This window comes from Molothrus aeneus, chromosome 2 (assembly GCF_037042795.1).
Source record: "Molothrus aeneus isolate 106 chromosome 2, BPBGC_Maene_1.0, whole genome shotgun sequence".
NCBI lineage: Eukaryota > Metazoa > Chordata > Aves > Passeriformes > Icteridae > Molothrus > Molothrus aeneus.
The window spans coordinates 86,072,674-86,094,503 of NC_089647.1; the positions used below are offsets into that span (position 1 = coordinate 86,072,674).

Sequence of the window (21,830 nt, forward strand, 5' to 3'; positions counted from 1 at the left end):
AACCCAGCCCATTCCCTGAGCCTGATTCTACCCAAGCCACACATTCCTGCAAACTCCTTGTATCAGCACTAGAGTATATGTGGTCATGTTACAAGCCTGATCAAGGAAGAGGTCCCAGGAAGATTAACCTAGAAAAAAAAAATCATCAGCTTAAAGTGACATGAAAGCAGAGACTCCAAGTAGGATTTGCACTGAGTTTGTAATGAGGCTATTCAGGTGTGGAACTCAGTAACCTCCACCAACGCACCGTGCTGGAATCCTGACAAGCCCACGCGTTTCCACACAGCACGCAGCTACATCAGAGGTGATTTTCTATTTCCACAGCTTATTCAACACAATTAGGGCTCAGTGATGACTCCTGCTACGACACTTGTAAAAATACTGCTGGAACATTGGTCTCCTGAATTTCATGCAACTGGATGCAGGGGGAAAAAAGGAGCATTTTCTAAAGCATTGTGCATTAAAAAAGTGATCAGTGTGAAGCAAGTCTCCTTATGCTTCTCCTAGATCAATGGGCAGCTGTGTATGTCTTAAGCTGATTGTGTTCTCCAAGTGATCCTGTATGTTAGGACAGAACTGTGTATCACCTGTTAGAAATCTAGAAAGGGCTTAAACAAACTTTCTGATGGACTTGATTAATAGAGAAATTATTCCACAGCACCTAGATCTTCTTTGAAAGGATACAGTAGTCAACATTAGAATTAAAATAATTTTATTTCAATGTACATGAACAGAAATAAAATATAATTTTTTAAACTTAAAGAGATATATTGCTGGGCTGGCCCAATCACAAGTGTTCTCTACTACAAGGCAGCAAGATTGGCTAGACCCACTTCACTGCTACTTGGACCAACTGGGTTCAAAGTACCACCTCAAAAGGATACTTCAGCACAAAGCAAACAATTTTTCTGAAAATGAAAAAGAAACCCATCAATGGTTCTCCTAGCCAGGAATTTTACATTGTGTCCAAGGAAGATCTCAAAAATTCTGTCCATCACTGAAGAACAGTACACAGTATGCGGCACTATATCTAAACTTAACAATCAAGGTTTCTCCCAAATACTTTTCTCTATTCTACTCTCTTGTACAAAGCATCTGCTATAAAATCCACACATTCACAACCACAGAATGATACAAACCCGTGAAGGCTGTTTTCAATATGCTTGTTGCTATGTGCTATTGCCTGCTGTATCAGCTCTGACATGCAGCATTCGTAGATGGTAAAAGGGCATTTCTCTTGGCCATCTATTTCAGAATTCACAGAAGTTATGACTGTTTTTACAACTTACAGTGCAATGCAGTTAATTTATTCAATGGCATGATATGGCACCATAAGAAAAGCAATTATTTGTTAAAATGCACAATTTTTTTACTAATACTTTTGTGGTGCTTTACTGATAATGTAAGTAATAATAAATATAAAAAGACAACTGGAAGAGGAACTTATAAAGAACAATCTTTTTTAGAAGTGAATGTTACCTCCTTTAATAATGAAAAACAGAAAAAAAAACTTGTTAGATTCAATGAAAACAATAAGAAGTAGTTCCTCACACAGCACAGTTAAACTGTGACCTCCTTGCCACATGATGTGGATGCCTGGATACTATGATTTAAAGGATTAAAAGAGGATTTAAAGAGATTTTTCTTCTATTATTTTAAGCAGCAAACACTCTCAGATATGGTGTTCCCCAAGCCACAGATTACTTAAAGTAGACTGTGGGGAAGCATTGCTATCTGGTCACCCTGTTTGCATTCTTCCTTGTGCATCTCCTTTTAGCCACTGAGACCGGATCCTGGGCCAGAGGGACCTTTGGTCTGACTTCATACAGCAGTTTCTAAGTTACTTCAAAACATTTCATAAACTTATACTTAAGACAAAGGGCTTAAGTTCATCATTTGCCATGTCATTTAGGTAGAAGGACTAAGATTTTCAAATTACAAATGACTTCCAAAAGAAGAAAAAAAATACTTAAGCTTTCTCCTGCTGTGACTCAGTTGTATAAAACTGTATAGAAAAATGAGAATTATGTGCAGATGTAATGAAAAGCAGTAAGCTTTATAAAAAACATTCTTAGAAATGTACCACGCATAAACAAAAGATGATTTACAAATATATTTAGCGGCTCTTCTAGTCATCATCAGAATCTGAATCATATATCTTTCCTCTGATGGTCTTCTTGTCCAGCTTTGTAAAGCTTGTTCCATATTTCTTTTGACTTTGAAAAGGTGGATCCATCAAGTTTCCACTACAGAAAAAGGGTAAGACAAGTTGATTAAAGCCATATTCATCCAGACAGTAAGCATCATGTCTAATGACCTGTTTCTACAGAAAAACACAGTCTAAGAGAACACGATGCCTACTTGTACCCTAAGCAGCACTGTGGTGTTGCTAGCATAGCACATCCTGGTCAAAATGGCCTGGATAACTCGAGTTAAAACAGGAGTGTGAAAGTAAACAGCACCTGTAAATGGAGCTGTAAAATGAAAAGGCTTTTCCTGCAAACTCATCATTCTAAAGACAACAGTCTGTCAGATTAACTGTAATTAGGGAATTACAGAGAGACTTTTCAAAACAGGTGAGGAAGCACCAGCACAACAGAAGCTAAAATGTTGCTAACAAGGACTCTGGAGTCAGAACTGGGTTTGCCAGAAGGCACCTTGTGCTAGCTCTGCTATCTCTTCCCTGCAGGAACTCACACCTCAGAGCGCCCCCATGATCCTGCAGGGGCTCTCTCAGCAGCATGTGCATCCATGGGAATGGGCCTGTGTTCCCTGTTGGAAGCAGCAGGTTTCACATGAAACTGGAGCACCTACTTCTCTTCCAGCAGGGTTGTGCAAGGAGGGGAATCCCCTCTGGCTGCTCAGAAAAGGGTGTGCCCTGCTTTTGCTCACATGGCCTGTGAGGGGTTTGCATCCAAGTGAGTGAGTGAGCGAGCAATTACAACAGTTGCGACCTTCTGCGATTAGCTATAAAGGGGTGTTTAGAAATTTGTAGTTCTTCACAAAATGTTAATACTCTTTTGCTGATATTAATCCTAAATATACAGCTCACAGATTGCAACTTAATCACATACGTTAACATACCACTTAAATCCTGATTTTGGGCAAATAATCTGATCTGAACAGTTTTTCCCCTAAATAAAGTATACCCTTTTACCATCTGCTATCCCACAGGTTGAAGGAAAAGAACTATTTCTAAGCTCTGAGGAGGCCTATGCCCTTTTCAGGAACTCCAGAGAGAGGGAAGTGGGAACTGTTTCAGAACAGTTTGGAAATGAGGCTTGCATTGCAAAGCCAGGGTCTGCCAAAAGGAACGAAGAACAAAATTCCCCCACTCCACAAGGAGCTAAGAACAAATACACAGTACTAGTAGAGTCAAGTAGAAGTAACATTATGCCATAAGCCAATGAATCAGCATTTAGCAAATTCAGCGGTGCTTGATACAACTCCAGTGAAGGATTTTTCCCATAAAAGGCTGTTGCATCCAAGCTGTCTCTGCATATTTGCTTTTCACTGAACTGGGAAATATCAGTTGTTTTAAAATTGTAAGTTTCAGTCATTTCACCCAAAGTTCAACAGCTACTAAGCCAAATTGACTAGTAGTTTCTTTGGCTTTAAGATACAATACTTCTTGCCAAAATTTTATTTCATTAGACATTTAAATAAATTAGGTAATGAAATTTAAATTTTAAAAGTGCGCTAAAAACATTCAAAACAATAGAGCAAAATTAACCTAAAACGAGAGATGACACTTGAACCACACTGGAAAGGAAAGTAGAATTTTGGTAAATAATTCTCCGGTAAAGTTAGGCGATTGTGGTGACAGATATGTTCTTCTGCCTTTTGTTCTGTAGTCTTTAACAAGGTACTTATGATGATTATATTGTACTGTTACTCAGTTTATTTACACTTATTCGAATTATTTTCCATTTTCACTACAGTTTGTTGAAGAAAAAGGTACATTCATGTATGTAATACTGACTTAGATGCAGTTTAAGGATGACTTGCTGAGTTTTCTCTGAAGTGGATGAAAAATGCTCAGACTTTACTGCATTGCAACTGTGACATGAAGCATCTCTAGATGCTATAGGGTACATTACATGCACGACACTGAAGCCATATCAGAGCATCACTGCTACTCCCTACACCTCATGACAAGAACTGGGTTTATTTTTATTACTCTAAAAAAAGGACACCTCAACACTCATTACAACGTCTCAATACTTTGCCAAAGAGATTATCTTCTTTCCCTTGATGAAGCACACAGATTAAGTAACTATATTAAACTCTTACATGTCTTTTTTAGCATACAACATAATAAAATTACAACCTTTCAGATTCCCCTGTCTGCAAGGTCATTCTCTTTGTACTTAATCTAAAAACAAAGGAATCACAAAAGACTTAATTACCTGTAATTAATTACATCTGCACAGCCTAATCTCCATTCTAAGGTTTCTGTAGTGAAGTCATCAGTGTTACCGAGGTCAGTGAAGCCCACGACGTAGTCCTGTGTTTTCCCATCTTTTATTAGTGCTAGAGTGGGAATTACTTTGATGCGCAGTCTTTCGCACAAGAAAGGAGATTTTTCAGCATTTAATTTCAAGAATTTTGTCTCAATGTGCTTTTTTGCCAATACAGTCAAATGTTTGTCCATTATTTGGCACCTGTGGAAAAATTAACCCAAAATATATAAAGTGTTAGAATGAATAAGCTGACGAATATGCATTTGAGAGGAAGTTTGAAAGGAGCAGTAAAGAACTAGTTCTATCATGGTAATACTTGGACATTACCTCTGTAATAGAGAATTTAGTTTCAAGACAAACTATGTTTCAGAGGTAGCTGGATTTAATGACTAATAGTGGAACAGCTTGGAGCACCTCTATTGTATAATTATACCATCCCTTTCTCTAATTTCTTCCTAATTACCTTCCGTACACCTGGAAGCCTCACCCTCATTTCTGGAGGCCTGCACTTACTGATGACAGTTCTTTCTATTCTTCCAGCTCTAGCTTCACTGCCTGTCAACTGGAAAAATTTCTCTGTAGAAAATTTCTTCAGAGAAGTACTCTCAATGTGTTAGTGTTCTGGATTTTTGCAGTCACTACCTTCACAGCTGAGATGCAGTAACTCGGTGTAAGTAAAGAAAAGTGATTTGCACAGACTGCTTTGCACAATAGTGCTAAAGGCAAAAATACTTGGCTTCTCTGTTGCCATGGAATAGGAGTGAGCATACAACTACTGTTTCTCAGCCATGGGGCAGTGATGTGAACTCCCAAAATACTTGTCAGACCACCGAGATTCATGGACTCATCACCTGCAATCTCAGCTTTCTGGATAGTCTTCTTGAAGTGGGTTGGCTCAGCTGCATGAACTCTGTGATGTGACTGTCCTTAAACTTGAGAGGAGAGCTGAACAGATCAAAAAAGCTGGACTGGGCAAAGATGAAAGCAACTTGATAAGGTGGTTGGTAAACCCAACACATGAGCTTCAACCTGTTTGTCAGCATGACACACTTTACAAAGCACTTTCTCAGCAGTTCTTTTTCCTGTCTGAGCCTACACACTTTGCTGATTCAAGAAACAAGAACCAAAACCTGTCCTAAGCTACTTTATTTGCAGTGATAGCCTTTCACCCTCTTGAGTAAAAACTAGCCAAACACAACTGCTTTAAACACGTAGGAAATGTAGGACACAGATACCTCACTGCAAAATCCAGCCTTGACCTCTTTCAATTTCTCACATGGAAGATGTTTCAGTTTATATTCTATAAGCTAGGGAGAACATAACACCTCTGGGGGGAAAAAAAACCCCAAAGAACCAAAACCAGGACAAATGGCTCCTCCTTCAATAAACTACTCTACTTTGTTACTGCATTTTAACAGAACACATTGAGAGACCCAGTGAGGAACAGCCTACAGCCCAGAACTTCCAAAATTCTTCCAAGGAAGTGGGACATCTTAGTTTGGGTTCCTATTCTGAGTCACCACATAGTCTCAGATCTTGGTGTCTCACACTCTAAAAAAAGTGACAGAATCACAAAGGCACAGGCACAAAGGGAAAGCAGCTGCAACTGATCCTTTCAAAGTAAAAGGTTAAATTCTCAAGATGTCTAGACAAGATTTAGGGCATATTTTCCTGTTTGCCAGAACCACCCAGATCTGGACTAACCAAAGCCATCTTTTTGAAAGGCTGCTCTTGTATGGTCTACATTTACAGACCCAACTGCCTCAAACTAAATCAATAATGAAACACAGCACTCTCTCAAATACTGTCAAAGAGGTTAAACATCTGTGTTCTAATCAACTATGTAGCAGAATACAAATTGTTATCCAATCATGTTCAGATTAACTGAAGTGGAAAAATACATAAAAAAAAATCAAATGTCTTGAAAAGTGACTGAGATTTGTAATGAAGCAATGTGAATACTTCTAAAAATGCTTGTTCATGACTGAGATTTGAAAGAACAAAAAACACATTTGTTTTTGTAGACATCTTTAAACAAAAGTTTCTTCAGCACAGCTTAGTTACTATACCTGAATGTTGTATCTCTATAGAAATGGCAAACCACATTTTTACTTTCTTTGACTTCTTGGAAAAAGTCTCTCTCGCTTGGAATTTCTCTGTATTCTCCATGTCCTTTTGAAAGCCACTCCTTGAAAAACATGAGAGCAAATAATTAGTATGGAGGTTGTTAGGCTATCTGTGGTGCAAACTCTACAGCTTTTAGAAAATGGAAGAGGAGGCCTGCAGTGAAAACCCATTTCATACAGTAGTGGAGAAACTAATTACTTTCTCCCCTTTAGTTTTGTTTTAAAGATACAAAGATAAGGCCACCTTACTTATTTGTAAATACAAATCTTGTACAGAGCTACATAAAATTCTGCAATGCAGCCTCTCAGTAAGACAAGAGTAGTTCAAAGAATACAACAAAAACTCTTAAAAAATCAGTGAGAGAAAAAGCCTACTAACTCATCTGCAATAAATGATGTTTACCTATCAAATATACACTGAAGGGATCTTAACATGAACCAGGCTCACAGAAAATCATGCAGAAAACACATGTGCACCATCAGTCATAACACTGATAGAGAAACAGAGTGTCACAAACTAAAATTTAGAGGTAACTTCAATAACTGTCTGATTAAGTGTGCAAACACAGTTTCCAAAGAGCTAATCTTCCACATTTTCAACAAACACACTTAAAGGAAAAAACTCACAGCCTCTACATTACTAAAGGGTAATTGCAGTGTATTTAAACAAGTACAGGCTAATCTACACGATTAGAAATAGTGCAGTATGACAAAATTTGACAAAAACCTTAATTTTCCAATGGGGGAAAAAATTTAGATGAATCACTGTTCTTAATCTTGCAGTTTTGTCTTAAAAAGGTGAAAGAAAAAAAACATTTCCAAGCGAACCAAAGATATCCTGTAAGCTAAATTAGGATAGAACAAAGACTCTCCTGAATATTGTATACATTAAAAATTCATGGAAGTATGAGCATATGAAGAAGTCATCATGATTCAAATCAAGAACTCAGTTATCCCTCAACAGTGATTATGCAGTAATTCCCCTGTCCACAGATTTATTCTGGAATAGTGTGACAGCACACTCCTTTTACTGAGCAGTATCCTACTCCACATTTGCATTTGAAAGCGAGTGAGAACAGTGATTTAAGCCCAAACCCATGAAGAAGTTTCTGCATGAGACCTATCACATGTTCACATCCAAGGACATCTAAGAGTTATGACTTCTGAAAAAGGAAGACACTAGACTCAAATATAAACTGAACTGCTGAAGACAAGTGAATAGTGTTGAATAGTGTTCTCTATTTCTGTGTTTACAGAACCAAAGCTGCTGGCACCGCCTGTCCTCCAGCATCCCAGCCATGCCATGACATTTCACTGCATTCCCATTTCAAAGTCTGCCATCAGCTTTTAAGGACTCCATCACAGCCAAGATCTCCTTTCAGCCAAGCCACTTCTCCCCCACCATAATAAATTTCTTGTTTAGGTTAGCTTAGATGGAATAAGCTGAGAAACCTACAGCTTCTTTACTTATAATTCAGGTCTCACACCATATGTTACCAAAATTATAGTGTAAACTATTCAAAAAGAGCTCTGAGGGAGCATAAAGACCTCATTTGACATGAGGTGTCAGGTCCCAAGGGAGTATTTCCTTCTTGTAAGAGGAAATGAGCAGTCATACAAAGCCAAGATTTCTTGGCTCAGAAGGAATGTGACAAATGATTCCAGCCTAGAAACAAGGAAAAATCCCATTTCACCCTTCTACAAAATACCTTAACAGGAGGGCACATATCACATGCTGTAAGTAATAATTCAGAAGCTTCGGAAGGAAGACACTTCAGAAGGAGCCTAAAGCCTTATGGTTGGGTTGCCTACAGGACTTATGCTTCCAGATAGCAATGTTCAGTAAACAGGGACACACTCAAATCTATGTATGAAACTCCTTATCCTTTCCTTACTGTAACAATCACAGAGGTGCTTCTCTCCCCCTGTTAAAGAACACAAAGCATGCACACATGGACAGACACTTACTTTCCTGGATAATTTAAAATTAATAAACACAGAAGGGAGAGAAAGGGAAAAATCCACAAAACCAACCAAACAACCCCAAAACACTTAGTTCACATAAACAATTTCCAAAAATTCTGTTACACTCTACACATCAAGAGTCTGTACTACAGAAATTACTTGTTTCTGCTGCTGGCTCTTTTTTAGGGCCTCAAGCCTCCTCTGTTTAAGGCGTTCCAATTCATCTTCATCCATTTGGTCAAGCTTCTGTAGTTCAGCATCCAGATGTTCTTCCACAACCTTGGCTGACTGAAGTATTTCATTCTCCAGAACTTTTTGAAGGATATCAACAGAGGTATCAGCAGCCATCTTTAGAGGGAAAGTGGTCTCTTCAGAGCTGTGGAAACAGTGATACAAGGAATTAACACACAAGGAATTTACACAAACAATTAAAACTCTGATCTCTCTTTGCTTGCAGTTCACACCACAAAAAACCAAAGTTCTCTGCTATCTGAAGACAGGAGTAGTTAGCAGATAGTTCTTTTCTTTATTGCAACCCTCTTTGAAGAATACTTTCATGATGAACACAGATGGCAAAGATACAAATCAAGTCCTGTTATTTTGGCCCCAAAGGCAGCTACTGAAAGTGCACAGGAACCTAAAACTGCTTGTTAATATAAAGAAGAAAAATTCAGCAGTTCCAAAATGATGCTCATCCTGAGCTAGATGTACCTACTTTAACAAATATTCTGAAACAAGAAGATTCAGTTGGAAAGCTCCAAGCTGCTGGGGGGAGGTAAAGGATGCCTCAGAACAAGTCTAAGCAACGCTCAGTATGTAAGTTTGTGGCAGTAGTTTAAATGCAATTACTTTAGGCCCCTCAGGCACATTAACATATATAAATCTGAATTAACACTCCTCTCCTCAGCTACAAGAAAGACAAGGTGCTCAACAGCAAATGCTCTAGGCCAATACACTGCTTTAATTAGTTCCAGAAAATTGCCATTGCAAACAGCAACCTATGGCAGCCAGCAAGAGGATTTAAAAGCCACTACCTAATTGCTGTGGAAGAAACACAGCCAAAATAATTTTCTGTAAAGTTCTCCCTGCCCAAACACATCAAAAGACACAGAATACTAACCAGGGTGCATGAACTATTGTGACAACACAATCGACTGTTCTCCCAATAAACTTACACTGCAGAAAATTATCAGTCTAATGACTGACAGTTCTGAAACAGTGGCAGTGCACCGTCACCCTACTGAGACTCTCAACCTGCTGACCACGGATCTGAAGCGCCGAATTTGCGTTCCAGGGTATTCTTGGCTGTATTTCAAAGCAGGCGAACTGCTAGCGTCACTGGTTCTGGGAACACCGTGCATATACAGGCAAGAGAAACATTTTAAGCACGGACGGGAGAAGCTCGCAGATCAGGGCAGCAGTGCGGGCACAGCGCAGCCCCAGCAGCGCCCGGCCCGCTGCCACGCGTGTCACCGCCACACTCGCTCTGCCTCCCTCTTCCCAAAGCTGCTAACCACAAAGTCTGCTTGCCCCCCCACCCCTCCTTATGTTTCCAGAGGGAACGTGAACCTTGCCGGCGGAGATCAGAGGCCAGCAGGTCTCCAGGCACGGGGAGCCCCTGCTCAGCTGGGGCGAAGGGAGGCTGCTCCTCCAACAATCAGGAAGGAAAGCAGGACCGACCCCCGCCAGTCCCCACTGCCATCCGAGGTGCTCAGCGCTCTCCCGGCTCCCAAGCCGCGGAACCCCACATGCCAAGAGGCTTTTCCTATGCAGCCGGAAGCCTCGGCGCGGCCGGCGGGGCCGCGGTTCCGCCGCTCGGCCGGGAAGCGGCGCCGGGGTCCCGGACGAGCGGGGCGGCTCACGGCGGGGACACCGCGCAGGCGCCGCGCGCCTTCCTCCGCGGGCTCGCTACACACAGCGCCACAGACAATGCACGCACCCGGCTCAGGACGGACTCGCCAGGGGCGGGGCGCCGCCCGCCCTGCCCCGGGCTCGGTGCTGGCGGTGTCGCCGCCCGCGGCCGCAACCAGGACCCGGACCCCGACCCCAACCTGATCCCGGCACCCGCCGCTCACCTTCCGCTTCCTCGCGCGCCGGCCGCGCCCCTCCGCCGCTATCGCGAGAATCAGCGCAGGGCGCACCGCGCGCGCGTGAAACTCCCCCCGACGCGCTGATTGGCCGCCAAAGCGGGCGCGCGCCCCTGCGGGAGGCCGCGCGCGCACCCGCGGAACTGCCCCCGACGCGCTGACTGGCCGCTGACTGGCCGCGGGCTGGCGCCCCACTGGCGCGCGTGCGCCCCGTGCCGGGTACGTACGTGTGTGTGTGTGCGTGTGTGTGTGTGTCTGTGTGTGTAGGCCGCACCTGCGGGCGGGAGCCGCGGACTGGGGGAGTTCCACCCTCCGCGCCGCCGCAGCTCCGCCCCGAGGTGTCCCCGCCTCCGCCAGCAGCACCCGCCTGCTGGCGCCCTGCAGTTCCCTATCCCGCCGTGCTTGCGTGGGGCGGGGCTTGGCCGCGAGAGGCGGGGCAGGACACGCCCCCCGCCTCCAAGGCAGCTTCCCCTCGCGCAGGCGGCTCTGGCGGCTGTGGACTGGGGTCGCGCCCGCTGCTGCTCTGTCGGGGATTCCTGCTCGGGGTGGGCGTGAGGCCCCGGCAGGCATGTGACGGTCGGGAACGGCGGGGCCGGGCCCCGGCCCCGGAGCGATGGCGTGAGGTAAGTCAGGCTGCGGGGGCTGCGCAGCCCCGGCGGGCTTACCGAGAACCGGGCTGTGCCGGCAGCTGCGGCTCGCCGTCTCTTTGCTTCTTATGCAAGTGCGCTGGAAGATCCGCTCATATAAATAATGGGATATTAAAGCGTGGGTTTTTTTAGAAAAGCAAACAGCAGCAACAACAACAACAACAAAAATCCCCAAACCACCAATCCCCCGAAAAACCCAAAACGCAACACACGTGTTCTGCTTTCTTCTTTCTTGGAAATCTGGCTCCCCGGTACCGAAGTGGGAAGACGGGGAAGGTGCGGTGGGAAGATAAACTCGGCCTTATCTGCAGTGGGCCGAGAGCATGGGTGGGAGAGACTGATAAGGAGCTACAGCTGTATAAAGGCAAAGGGAAGTAAGAAGTCAGAGTGCTAGGGAGCGAAGCAGTATGGCGTTGGGGATCCTGAAGCTGAAAGGTGTAGAGAACAGTGAGCCTTGCTCTGTTGACCAAAGGAGTTACGGTGGCAGGGTGATGACAACAACAGAACATGTGTAGCTCTCAAAGTCTATTAAATAAATACATGAAATGATGTCTGTGCTGCCTGTGAGAGTTGTTATTTCTGCTCCATCCTGCTTTGCTCCGGATGAAAGTGGCCACAAGAAGGTGAGGTCGCCCCTGAAGCCCCTCTGCCCCAATACACGGTGCTTGTTGCCTCGCTATCTCTGCGAACATCGGCCACCTCTCCTGCTCCGCAGCAGCGGGACCCCGGCGCTCCTGTGAGAGAGCGCAGCATCTGCTCCCTGGGCTCCTTGGAGGGGAGTGGGAGGGAAAGCATTGTACACTGAGGAAATCTGACAGCGGGGAAGGAATTACCGTACTTTAAATGCATGGTGGGAGCTCCATTAGGTCGCTGCCATAAACTTAGTGCTGCCTCCTAGGCCCCCCTGCCAGGTCGAAGTCACCTCAAGGGAGATCGTACACTGGTTACACTTCGCCTACAAGGTAGGCGGGGAGGTGCTGGGGGTGACGGACCGGCAGAGCCCCGTGAAGGGCTGGGGGACGTGTCCCGGGGAAGTCCCGCACCAAAATGACTCCCTGGTCACTGTACTACTGCCCTGCTCCATGAAAACCTCCCCCTCAGCCTCTTCATTCCCCCAGTTTGGCTTAGCTATCCCATTTGCCTCCAGGTAAAACTTTTCAAACGTGTTTATTTTGACTATCAGTCAGGTTTCATGGCCAAACGGGCCACAATCCTGCCAGGACGTCCTGGGGCCCCTGGAAAGGCAGGAAGGCTGGAGGGAAACTGCAGACTGGGGGTGTCAGTTAGCCATTTCGCGGGGCTGCCTGAGGACCGAGGGGGAAGCTACAAGATTCGGGGCGTCACTTAGACGTTTCCGGAGGTTGCCCAACGTCCAAAGTGAGGCGAACAAAGCCGGTTTCTCGCGGCCGGTCGGTGTCCGGAGCACCCGAGAGCAGCCGGCGCCGGGCCCGTTCCCCCTCCGGCCGGCAGGAGGCGCTGGCGCGCGGAGGGCCGCGGCGCGGGCGGGGCGGGGCTGGGGGCGGAGCGGGCGCGTGCGCGGCGCGCGGCGGTGCCATATGCGCGGGGCGGCGCGCGGGGTGGCGCGCGGTCAGCGTTGAGGGGTCGCGCGCGCCGGTGCCGCCGCCATGGGCAAGAAGCAGAAGAACCGGAGCGAGGAGAGGTGAGGGATGCGGGGAAACCCCCTCCCATTCCCCTGTCTCGCCGCAGGGACCCCCGCGCCGGGCCGCCCGCGGCGGCGTGACACGGCCCACACGGCGCTGAGTCAGGCGCCGGGCCCGGCCGGGGCTCGCGGCCTCATCGCAGGCGGGGCGCGCCAGGCCCGGCTCGGCCTGGCCGTGCGTGTGTTTGTCCGTGAAGGGGCAGGCAGCTCGATTTCCAGCTAAAAAATAGCTGCTTAGTGCAATTGAAGTGATTCATATGTGGGTTTCTTAATTATTTTTTATCTCTCACTGGACGTTAGTGCTATAGATCGTGCTGTGACACTGATATCTACATGTTTTGTGCGCTTGCCTAATAAATGAAAATGATGGATATTTTAGTGGTTATTTGATAAGAGAGTCGCCTCTGTCGCTGTATTCGTATCGTCGTGGACAATGCCCCATCTGTGAACTTTTTTGTGCCGAAGAGTTTCCTATGAAGGCAGCTGTATTAACCATATGGAATGCTGACCGAATGACATTATGTATATATATACACTAGCAGGAGAGAATATATTTTTATTTGTCACTCTAAAGTAATAATACAAAGAAACAATCAGTTCAAAGAGTGGTTTTAGTTTTTGATAGTGACAGGTAGTTAAATGAAAACTGATGTCTTTAAACGTGTATGAACTAGAAACTACAACGTTTTTTCTTTGAGACATTAAGTGTTTCTCCTCTGGAAGTTCTCCACATGACAGCTGTGTCACAAAATACTATTTCATCTCTAAGAATTTATTACTTAAGCATGTATTGATGCTTACTTAAGGCTGTTACTCTGTATCATGTTAGGGTATAAACTGTTTCAGTTTCACCGGTCCTTTCTGGGTAGTGAGTGTTTTCTCAATGAGGTATTTTCCTTTCTGTCTGTTTTTCCTGATGCCTTTTGCCATACCATATGTGTTGCTTTTCAGTATCATTATCAACTTCTTTCACGAGCTGTATTTGACAGGAATAGCTCTGGTGAGGAGGGAGCAGCTCTGGTGAGGAGGTGAGTTGAGTGTGACTTGAGAAAGAAGAGGGAAGGGTTGGACATTTGTGCTCTGAAGGAAAGAAGACCTAGTGCCCGTCTTTGTACACAGTGTGGTAGATGCCAAGTGCATGGAAGAGCCTTTGGGTACTGAAACTCTGCTTCTTGGGGCTGTTTCAGGGGTAGTGGCTGGTGAGCAGGGAATGCTTTGAGAGTCTTGGCACCTGCTGGATGCTTCGTTCTCTCTGTGTATCTCTGCACATATTTTTCTGTGTGAATTATTGAGCACAGGCCTCTCTGGTGTGGCCATGTGAACACAAAATGTCTAAAAATGGAAGCATACCTTAAAGAAAAGGTCAAGAATTTCTTGTTGGAATAGTTGAAATCTTGAGAGCCTAATTATTATTACATCAGATCTTAATATTGCAAAAGAGAAAGAATAATAGTGCAGTTACAGTAGTTGTGCTCCCTCTTGCCAAGTCCTAAGGTCAGTGGTTTTATCCTGGTGCTGGTGGTGAGCTGATACAGAGAGCTGTCAGCCTCAGGTGTCCTTCACTGGCTGCGTGTGATTGCTCATGGTTGTGGTTTCATCTTCCTCACTCTAGGATCCACTTGAGATCATTTTATGTGCTTGGTTATGTGACTTTGCTCCTCACTGGTTATTCCATGAAGCTCTGTGGTTAGCTAGCTCCACAGTACATCTGAGTAAGAGAAAGGCACTGTGTATTAAATACTATTTCTTTCTTGTTTGTTACCCCTAAAGCCAATTTTGTTCAGGTCTGTGTTTCTTTTAGCCAGCATATATCTCTCAAGTTGTGGGGTGTCCTGTGCCGAGTCTGTAGAAGCCATCTCTATTTATCGCATGTGCCTGTGCCTGCTGTGTCCTGTCCCTTCCCTTCCCAAGGCCACTGCTCCCATTCCAGGCCTGTATTTCTCTACACTGCATTATTGTTGTGGACTTGTGATTATCTCATTCTGTGCAGTGACTGTTTGTCACTGATTCTATATGAAACTGTGCTTGCAGCATGCCCAGGTAAACAGTAGCACCAATGGGGCATAGGCACCTGGTTAATTGGAGAAATTGCTGTCACAGCTAAATCAAGGAGCAGTTGCAGGAGGTCAGGAGTTCAGCCAAAGTAAGCCTTGACAGGCTTTAGTCCTGAGGTCTTGCCAGTGTGGTACCAAGCTCAGTAATTGCTCCTAGCAGTGACAGCACTGTCACAGGGCTACGCGGTTATATGGCAGGGAGAGGGATGGTGTGGGAGAAGAATACAAACAGGCATGTGTTTGGGAAAAGATGACAGGATGGTTACACTGGCTGTGTTTTGTAGTAGGAGCTTTGAGGGATGGAAGTGAGGATGGACCTGGAAGGCCAGTCATGTTTTGGAACAGGTGTTACCTGCAGAGGTAACTTTCATTTTCTGGTGGTCTTGGTTCTAGGTGACATCCTTGTGAATGTCACGTTCCCTGAGAGAGAGGATGCACTGCATGTTTGCATCTGTGGCTTGAATTTGGACTTCCAAAATCCCCCATCAGTCTCCCCTCCATTTCTGGTAAAGTGAGAGAGGAATGGCCCTGTGTAATCAAAGGCTTCCAGTTGGATTTGCTTGCTGTGTCTTCAGTTCTGTGCCATATAGTGCTGTACTATTTATTCCCTCCTTTTACAGTTACGTTACAGGTACAATCCCTTATATCTATCCTTTTTGGCTGCAGCTCCCAAAGTGTGTGGCAGCTCATGGGCACAACTTGTAGTGCAGAGGAAGCATGTGGGAAGGTGCAGGTGGTTATGTTTATGCTGTGAATATTTGTTTGAAAATCGATGGAAGATGATTTTCTGCTTGACACACTGAGACAGATTATGTAAGGTACAAGTAGTCTTTACTCTGCTTTTCTCCCCTCAGCCCCATAGCTTTGACTTCTGTAGTGGAGTTTCCTCCTCCCCTGTTTCTGCTGAGTATGGTAGTGGTCATACCAATAGATATTAATGTGTGTGGGGAAATGAGGCTGAGGGTGAATTTTGTCTCTATGTACTTATACCTGGTATAATAAGACCCTGAGTGAGATGATAGCTGTGATGAGCAGGAAAAGAATGAAAAGCAAGACTGTAGCCTGTTATGAAAACATTGCAAATCTATACAACAAATCTCTACTATACCAGCACCTCTCTTATGCCCTTCTGGAGCTCTGTTAGTGGCTCCTGCTGCTGTGCATCTGCCAATGAAGAACATATTTATCCAGAATGGTCAAATACATGGTGACTTTGTGGTGTGTTAGGTGCTTTCTAAAGGTGGAGAGTGTCTTGGGTAAAAATAGCTCCTAAGCCTGAGTAGGGAAGTTGCTTTAATTGTTTCCTCTTCAAAATTTTTGTGTTTGTGGTAATCACTCATTTCAAATGAAATTTTATGGCAAATATTTCAATAAAAATATGAGAAATCTGAGTTTTCAAGCTTTTCTAATTGAAGAGCAGGTTCTCTGATGTATAGTCTAGCTCCTTTTGGGAGGAGTGTTATGCTTTGGTTCTTTGATATGGTTGTAACGGCAGAAGGTATGTCAAGGTTCTATCCTACTGTCTTTGAAATTTAGTTAGGAATTTTTTTAATGTTTGTGAAGAAAGGCTGTTTTAAACTACAGAACTCTGCTTTGAATCTGAGCCTCAAATTGCTGCTGTAGACTTCCTAGTGAGTGTGCTATGTACTCTATGTTACAGATTATTGCTTGCCTAGAATATGGATCTTTCCCTTTGAAGGTTTTAGCTTTTCATGTGTTTGTCCTCTTCTCCCAGCTTTAAGTCACCTTCTTTTTCTCTTAATAGTTTTTCTTAGCTTCCAGTAGGTAGTATTTAGCTGTGTTTATTCTTCTGCCCTTTAATAATGTGACCTGTTGCCTAGGCATTCCACTCTGATCATTCATGCTTATTGCTTTGGAAATTACAGGTGCTGGCTGTGATTCTGCAGCCAAGAGCGAACACAGCTGCTAAAATAAGACTTAGAGTGCTCTTACTGATGCTGTGTATTTTATCTGGTGTTGTCTACTTGTCAGTCTGTTTGGTTCCTTTTCTATTAGTGTGTTAAGTAAAATCTTATCAATGTTGTGTAGGGAAGTTCTTTGAAGGCTAGAACAGAGTTTGGAAACATTCTGTACACCAGTGTCACTGCAAGTTATCTGCTTCTCAAAAATATTTCCACAAGCAAAAGTTTCTGCAGCTCCATCAAGGACAATAGCTGATAAACCCTTGAAATCCCCGTTTTTCCAATCTCATCTGGAAGATGGAAGATTTTGTACTGAAGGATGGAGTAAAATAATGCAAAATAAATTTGCCATTACAGAAATTTGTTGTCCTGTTCTATGCAAATGTATATTTCTGTTCCTCCCAAGCTTACAGTTTTTCATATATACAAGAAAACGATACATACTTGTTGGATTTTATTTTAAAGCAAAACATCATTGTAAAAAGTCTATAAGGATCATGAAATATTTACAGTAAGGGTAGCATAAACCAAAACCCACTACACTAGGGAGATTGTAAGAAGCAGCTTTTCTTGTGGAAATCTTTATTCTTTTCAGTATCTTCATGGTGGCATCTAAATCTCATGTGTAACTACTGTTCATGAAAAATATGACAATAGTACAATGCAATCCATCAGGAATTGCAGAACCTGTTGTTTCAGTTCTCTGAAGACTTCTGAAAGCCTAAAATATGTTTCTTTAAATACATGCTGTAAGATGAAGTATTGGTTTTAATTACAGTTCATGTAGGTGGGCATCATTTGCTCATTTGCTCTTCAGGATTATGGGCAATGTGAAGTGTAGTTCTGAAGCTGTTTTAAATGGTGTTTTTGTGATGTATTTTTATTTTATACAGTGAGATATGTAGGATATGGAAGTTGTGAAACACTGAACTTGGTGGTAGTTTCTGTTGTCTTTGCACTTTTCTTAAACAAAAAAAAAAAAAAAGGACTTGTTCAGGGAAGACCAAATGCTAGTTTTTTACTTAGTGTTTCATATTCCATTCTTTTAGTCATCTTATTCTCTTGAGATGTAAACACATAAACTGAACCATGAAAAGAAGCTTTTTATCTTGAAGTTTTGCTAATCTTTGTTTAAATGGGAATTTTGGCTTTGGTGATTTTTTTTTTCTTCCGTTTTTGGTTGATTGCTCATTTGGTTTGGTGTTTTTTCTTTTTTTTAATCTGGTTTATATAAAGGAGACTTCTTATTTTTCTAGAATCTGTTTGGGTTAAAGGTGTAGTTCTCTATCTTTTTCTTCAGAAGGTTTTGCTTAGCTGATAGTTATGCCACTCTTTCTCCAGCCAAACTTGAAAGAGAAGGCATGACTCTTTAATATTAATAATGGAATCATTGTCTTGGGAGCTTGAATGAAAAGCAATTACCCTTTTAGTCAGATTTTACTTCCTTGCTCTCTCATGTAATTAGGTAGCTTCACCAGCTTCCTTCATCTATGAATAATCACAGAGGTGTAGTTCCAAGTAAAACTCAGTTCAGTTGGGCTGCTGCACATTCAAACCCTGTGGTGTTCCCCAGCTGCCAGTGTACCTGCTTCCATTGCAGTGCATTCGGTGTTTATGGGTCCACAGTACAAACCAGGTGTGTGTCTGCTGCCCAAAAAGGGTTTTCTGCATGGACTTGTGGCCACAGGCTTGCCTGAGCTGATAAGAGGGGAAAATGTGGTTGGGAATGGGCAAGGAAGTAACTTCTTCCCTCCCCTACACCTTAGTTTGAGGAAACGGCAAGAGGAGGGTGCCCTATTTCTGGGGCTGAGATTTTATTTTTATTCTTTAAGCAGCAGTGGTGGGTTGTGTAGCTGGTACTCAAATGGACACTCCTTCATTTTCTGGGCTGAGAAAGGAGCACAGTTCTTTCTTTCCTGAATTTCAAACTCTCTCAGTCATATGTAAGTTAAATGTTTTCAGTGGAGGAAAAAACAAAACCAAAAAAAGAAGCTTGTGGTGTTGATGTGCTTTGATAGGCCAAAATGAGAAAAAGGCCAGGGCTTTGTTTTCATGTTTTGAATAGCCTTGCTGAGCCAGCAAATGCCTGCGTTTTTAGTTTCATAACCCCCTTAAAGAACAAGTTGGTGATGTGGGGTTTTGAACAATTAAGTGATAACTTCCAAAATGGCTTATGTTTTGGCACTGTTTAACCAGTTGCTCTAGAAGAACTTGAACTAGCATTCTGTCTTTCAAACAATCTTAATACTACAGGTGAAAACAGCTACAAGTATATCATTCAGCATTGGTAACTTGCTGGTTTTGGATAATTTTGTATTTAGAAATGCATCTTATTACTGGGTTTATGGCTCACATATGTGGAGGATGGATAAGATATTCTAGGGAAACAATGATAAAGATCTGTCTAGAGGTATTAGTTTTACTTGGTCTAAAACTACTGCAAAACCAAACACATGGAAAGAGACGTGTTTATGTAATGTAATGGTTTAGCTTCTCTTCAGTCTTTTTGAAGGTCAAAGACTTTTTTTTTCTCAACCAAATAAAATTACTTAATGACAGTGAGGTTCTTTTGAAGGTGGTTAAAAGAGCTGGTGTAATGTAATTGATGAAATATCTCCAAGGTTGCCTCAGCAAAAACGAGTCTTCTGGTTATGCAGGAATGTGGGCAGTGAGTTCACAGCAGTGATGCAACTTTCCTGCTGTGTCAACTTGCTGACTCTTCTGCCCCTTGCACATGGAAGTTTGGTTTCTTTGTTTCAGTCTGGTTTTAATTGTACAGTGTTTTCTTATGTTTCAACTTCACCTTAACAAAGACAGATGAAAACCAATCCTAAGTAAAAGATTTTTAGCATGATTTAAGTTAGCATGTTCACTGTAAGATGAAGGCAAGCAAAAGTAATCATATTTGTGTTGCTCAGTGCAATGGATCAAAAAGTGCTTGTAATTTTTTAGTCTGTCTGTACACTTTAGTTTTGCTTTCAGCAAGACAGTGCTATCCTGTCAACTTTGTTTGCAAAGCTGGAAGTTGGATTTCCAGTAGTTTAGGGCTTGTCTCATTTTAAGCTGAATTCTTCAATTTATTTTCCACAGTTTCATTTACCTAATTTCAATAGAGTCAAATTGATATGAATGAGGGCAACTCAGCTCTTTTGTATAATCTATTGCTCCACTCTTTCTGTTCCTGAATGGATTAGTAGTTTTTCGTTGTCCTTTATCTCTGCTGCCTAGTCAGGATGCCATCTCTGTCATGTGTAGCTGCACAGTGCCTGTTTATAATGAAGTTTTTCCTCTGTTTGGGGATATGTATTGTAGGTACTGTAATAAGTGTACTGGAAGTCCTAATTATGTGTGGCTTTAAGAAAGCATGGGAGGAAAACATGCATGTTTGCTGGTGGTCTTGCTAATGTAATGAGCTTGTCTGTTGTTAGAAAGTCTGTGAAATGCTCTTGGTCAGGCTTTCCTTCACTAGAACCAGCAGGGAAAGCTGGAAGAGCTTGTTTGGCAAGGAATGGCAATTATGCATTTTAGCTGCAGAAGTTCATTGAGCAAAGAAAAGGATAAAAGCTTATTAACTCTTATTTCAATAGCTTTAGTACTGTCTTCCTGCATTTGGCTTTGTTTTCCTGGGCAGTGCTGAGGAAGTGTTTCAAATTTCCATGCCTGCATTTGTCTGTTACAGAAATTCTGTTGCAGACAGTATCTGTCCTAGGTATGGCAGGTTCACACTATGAAAATCCCTTAATGATGAATATATTAACTATGTCAGTACTTGAAGTAAGTTTTTAACCTTCCATGGAAGAGAGAAGTGATAAATAGTTGTAATGTACTTGTAACTGTTCTGATGTACTTTATTAGGGAGCATTGATATTTTTTGTTATTTGAGAATTGTAGGTTTAAATCTTGATTTGGAGCATGACAACTTCTGTTCTGGTGAGTGGTGCACTGATAAACACCTGTTATATTGTTGACTGAAAGAAATGGTGGAACATCAGAACTTAAAAATAAATCTTGCTAATTGTGAACAAGTATTAGAAACTGTCAGCTTCACCATGTGAGGGTTTTTTTTAACTGAAATGGGAAAGCATGCCTGTAAAAGACTAGAGTGAACCCTAGAATGTGAAAATCAGGATTAACGTTAATTTCAGGATCTGTAAATCAGAGTTTGTGTTTAGGTCAACTCTGGTGTCCAGATGGCTTCCCCAGGGAATTTCTAGGTTCTGGTTGTTGCAGGCTATTGCATCAGAAAAAGAACTCCATCCAAAACTGTGCTTGTTTCTCGTGTTTTAAAAAAAATAAACACCCCCTCAGATAAAATAAACCAAACACCTTAAGGTGTTTTTAGTATTTTTTGGCAGATGTGATGTATTAGCTGAGGGGTTGGTTGGTTTGTTTTTAAAGTGTGTTCCTATTCTTTCCTACTGTTTCCTTGCTGTAACAGCAAGAGAAACACAGCAGAGTTTTTGGCTTTTTTTCTACAGACTGTGCATCTATCAGTCACAAGATTTTTTTTCCCTTTTCTGACTCAATAGCTTGCAACTGTGTGGGATCTTATAAATAGCAGAGCTACTGGATGTCTTTGTACATCTGACTGAGCAGCGGTAGGTGACAGCTCTTTCATTTCCTAGCTGTTTTATTCTTCCCACTGAAAGAAATTTAATACTTATCAGCAGGATTTGGAATTGTAGCTTTATTTGTTGTCGAACATTTCTGTTTAACATGAGCAACTTAGGTTATGTTTTGGGTATCAATTTCTGTTACTGGCCTGATCTGATGCTTTGTTTGTGTGAGTTAGGTTACTGAATTTCTTCTGTTGCCTATGTCCATCTTAAAAATCTCCAAACACTTACTTGGGATGGTCTGGGAATATTTGATCCTAGCTTTGTACAGAATGTTGTGTTAGGACAGC

At 42.8% G+C, this 21,830-nt stretch overlaps 2 protein-coding genes across 4 annotated transcripts in view; one reads left to right on the top strand and one right to left on the bottom strand.

Moving 5' to 3' along the window:
- Nucleotides 1–695: 695 nt before the first annotated feature.
- Nucleotides 696–10,725, bottom strand: TXNDC9 (thioredoxin domain containing 9). 3 transcript variants are annotated; one of them, XM_066571578.1, is made up of 5 exons: nucleotides 10,630–10,725; nucleotides 8,714–8,930; nucleotides 6,533–6,651; nucleotides 4,410–4,664; nucleotides 696–2,246 (listed from the first exon to the last, which is right to left on the bottom strand). In XM_066571578.1, exons 2-5 carry the CDS (start codon nucleotides 8,900–8,902, stop codon nucleotides 2,129–2,131), a joined length of 681 nt encoding a protein of 226 aa, XP_066427675.1. In that variant the 5' UTR covers nucleotides 8,903–8,930; nucleotides 10,630–10,725; the 3' UTR covers nucleotides 696–2,128. The 3 variants fall into 3 exon arrangements, with proteins under 3 accessions (XP_066427675.1, XP_066427676.1, XP_066427677.1); XM_066571579.1 differs by lacking the exon at nucleotides 10,630–10,725 and adding an exon at nucleotides 10,494–10,605; XM_066571580.1 differs by lacking the exon at nucleotides 10,630–10,725 and adding an exon at nucleotides 10,124–10,144.
- Nucleotides 10,726–12,836: 2,111 nt separating this feature from the next.
- EIF5B (eukaryotic translation initiation factor 5B) overlaps nucleotides 12,837–21,830 on the top strand; it is a 36,045-nt gene continuing 27,051 nt past the window's right edge. The window contains exon 1 of the mRNA XM_066545230.1: nucleotides 12,837–12,948. Within this exon, the coding sequence (XP_066401327.1) occupies nucleotides 12,914–12,948 (35 nt within the window). The 5' untranslated portion in view covers nucleotides 12,837–12,913. The remainder of the gene's footprint in view (nucleotides 12,949–21,830) is intronic.

What these genes read in the sequence shown, in the direction of transcription:
- TXNDC9 (XM_066571578.1), bottom strand. Translation starts at nt 8,902, where the DNA reads ATGGCTGCTGATACCTCTGTTGATATCCTTCAAAAAGTTCTGGAGAAT. An exon ending in AGAGCCAGCAGCAGAAACAA is followed by an intron (nt 6,652 to 8,713) that starts GTAATTTCTGTA and finishes ATGTTTTTCAAG; the next exon opens with GAGTGGCTTTCAAAAGGACA. An exon ending in TATAGAGATACAACATTCAG is followed by an intron (nt 4,665 to 6,532) that starts GTATAGTAACTA and finishes ATTTTTCCACAG; the next exon opens with GTGCCAAATAATGGACAAAC.